General features: G+C 43.3%; 1 protein-coding gene across 1 annotated transcript in view; it reads left to right on the top strand.

Moving 5' to 3' along the window:
• LOC115226298 overlaps positions 1–1,434 on the top strand; it is a 38,689-nt gene extending 37,255 nt beyond the window's left edge. Inside the window, exons 17-18 of the mRNA XM_029797291.2 lie at positions 618–827; positions 861–1,434. Coding sequence (XP_029653151.2) covers positions 618–739 — 122 coding nt within the window. The 3' untranslated portion in view covers positions 740–827; positions 861–1,434. The remainder of the gene's footprint in view (positions 1–617; positions 828–860) is intronic.
• The last annotated feature ends 1,066 nt before the right edge of the window (positions 1,435–2,500 follow it).

The raw sequence follows: 2,500 nt of genomic DNA, 5'->3' as shown, positions 1-2,500 counted from the left end.
CACACACACACACACATCCACACACAAGCACACACATGCACACATCTACACACATGCACACACACACACACATCCACACACACACATCCACATCCACACATATACATCCACACACACAGATACACACATCTACACACACGCACACACACACATCCACATACACACACACACATCCACATCCACACACATCCACACACACGCACGCACACACATCCACATCCACACACACACATCCACACACACACACACACACACATCCACACACCCACACATCCACACATCCACACACACACACATCCACATCCACACACATCCACACGCACATCCACACACACATCCACACACACGCACACACACACATCCACATCCACACACACATCCACACACACACACACACACATCCACACACCCACACATACACACACACACACACACATGCACACACACATAAACACACACACACACACATCCACACACACACATCCACACACCCACACACATCCACACACACACACACGCGCGCACACACACACACACACCACACACATACACGCACACAAACAGCTTTAAATTGAACCTGCATTCAAAGACTCCTCTTTCTACATTTGTTTTTGTAGGTGCCATGGTTGGACTGGGTCTCGGTATGCTGTTTATTGGTGTCTGCTCTGGACTGTTGGCTGGCTATTTCATCTACCGGCGCGTCCTCTCGGCCGATATACCTTACGAACTGACCAAGTAACAGATGAGATCAATGGGAGTGGTGGGGGCGCTGGTGGCAGTGGGGGTGGCTCTGATAGCAGCAGCGGTGGTGGTGGTGGTGGTGGTGGTGGTGTTGGTGGTGGTGCTTGTGTTGTTGGTGCTACAGCGACAGTGGTGGTCGTTGAGGTGGCGGTGGTGGTGTATAACTGCCCCTGAAGACAATTATATACAGGCCCTAATTTGGTGAGGAGATCCCAGAACAAGACTGAGACTAGCCAGTTTCACACACACACACACATAAGGGGCTTCTTACTGTTTCCATCTCCTCAATCCACACACACACATAAGGGCTTCTTACTGTTTCCATCTACCCAATCCACACACACAAGGTTGTGGTCAGCCCATGGCTATAGTAGAATACATTTGCCCAAGGTGCCAGGCAGTGGGACTGAACCCAGAATCATGTGGTTGAGAAGCAAGCTTATTCCTATTTTCATAGATTTCTTGAACTCAGGCTGATAAGGGGTGGAAGCAACAGGGCCCATGCTACACATTCACCACCCAACACTACAACAGAAACCCCACAATGCATGTTCTATACAGTTAGCACCCAATACTATAACACTATATTATTATTATTATTATTATTATTCAGTAGTTTTATTTTTATAGCGTGCTTTCACTTCACTACCGAGCGCAGCTCTGTGTGCCTTGGGTATGTGCTGTGATTTGTTGTGATGCTCTGATGGTTATTGTATGGAAAGTGTTCTGCGTAGGATGTGTGCAGTGCCTAGTAGTGCAATTTTCTGTATGTTATATGTGTTTGTAAGTCCTGGTGTTTTTGTTATGTATGTGTCTGAATATTTTTTTATCATGCCTAATGCACCTACTATGATAGGAATTGTTTCTGTTTTCAGATTCCACATTCTAGTTACCTCTATTTCCAGGTCTTTGTATTTTGAGAGTTTCTCCATTTCTTTTAGAGACACGTTGTCATCAGCCGGTATTGATACATCAATTAGAAAGCATTTTTTTTCTTCATGGTCTCTGACAACTATATCTGGTCTGTTGGCCTTAATTTCTCTATCTGTGTGTATCGGCATATCCCAGAGTATGGTTGCTTTCTCGTTTTCTGTGACCTTTTCTGGTGTGTGCCTATACCATCTTTTTTCTGTTGTTATTCCATAATGTTGGCATAGCTTCCAATGTATGTAGGTTCCAACTCTTCATGTCTGTGAATATATTCCTTCTTAGCCAGGACTGGGCAGCTAGAGATAATATGATTTATTGTTTCTTGTCCATCTCCACATATTCTGCAGTTACTTGTAATATTTCTTTTCATTACATGTTTTTGGTAATTTCTGGTGGGGAGGCTTTGGTCTTGTGCTGCAATTAAAAATCCCTCTGTTTCTGCTTTGAGTCCTGAGCTTCTCAACCATTGCTGAGATTTTTCTTTGTCTATTTCTTTTGTGTTTAGTTTAGTGCAGTATTTACCATGAAGGGGCTTTTCTTGCCATCGTTTTATCATGGTTCGTTGCTGTTCTATTTTTAGTTTGGATTTCATTTGTTTTATAGCTTTTGTTGTTTCTTCATCTTCTTCTTCTTCTTCATGTTTATTAGGTGGTATGATTTCTTGTCAGCTTCCTTAAATACTGAGAACAGTTTTTTGTTTTGCTCGTGTTTTGCCGCTATCTGGATCAGTTTTCCTTCCTTCTGAAGTAGATATTTTTGCAGTCCTATGGTGGTTATTTTATAGTAGTTTTCCAGCTGTATAAGGCCTCTACCACCTTCTATACGTTAT

This window comes from Octopus sinensis, linkage group LG30 (genome assembly GCF_006345805.1).
Source record: "Octopus sinensis linkage group LG30, ASM634580v1, whole genome shotgun sequence".
NCBI lineage: Eukaryota > Metazoa > Mollusca > Cephalopoda > Octopoda > Octopodidae > Octopus > Octopus sinensis.
This window is presented reverse-complemented; position numbering and strand designations above follow the sequence as displayed.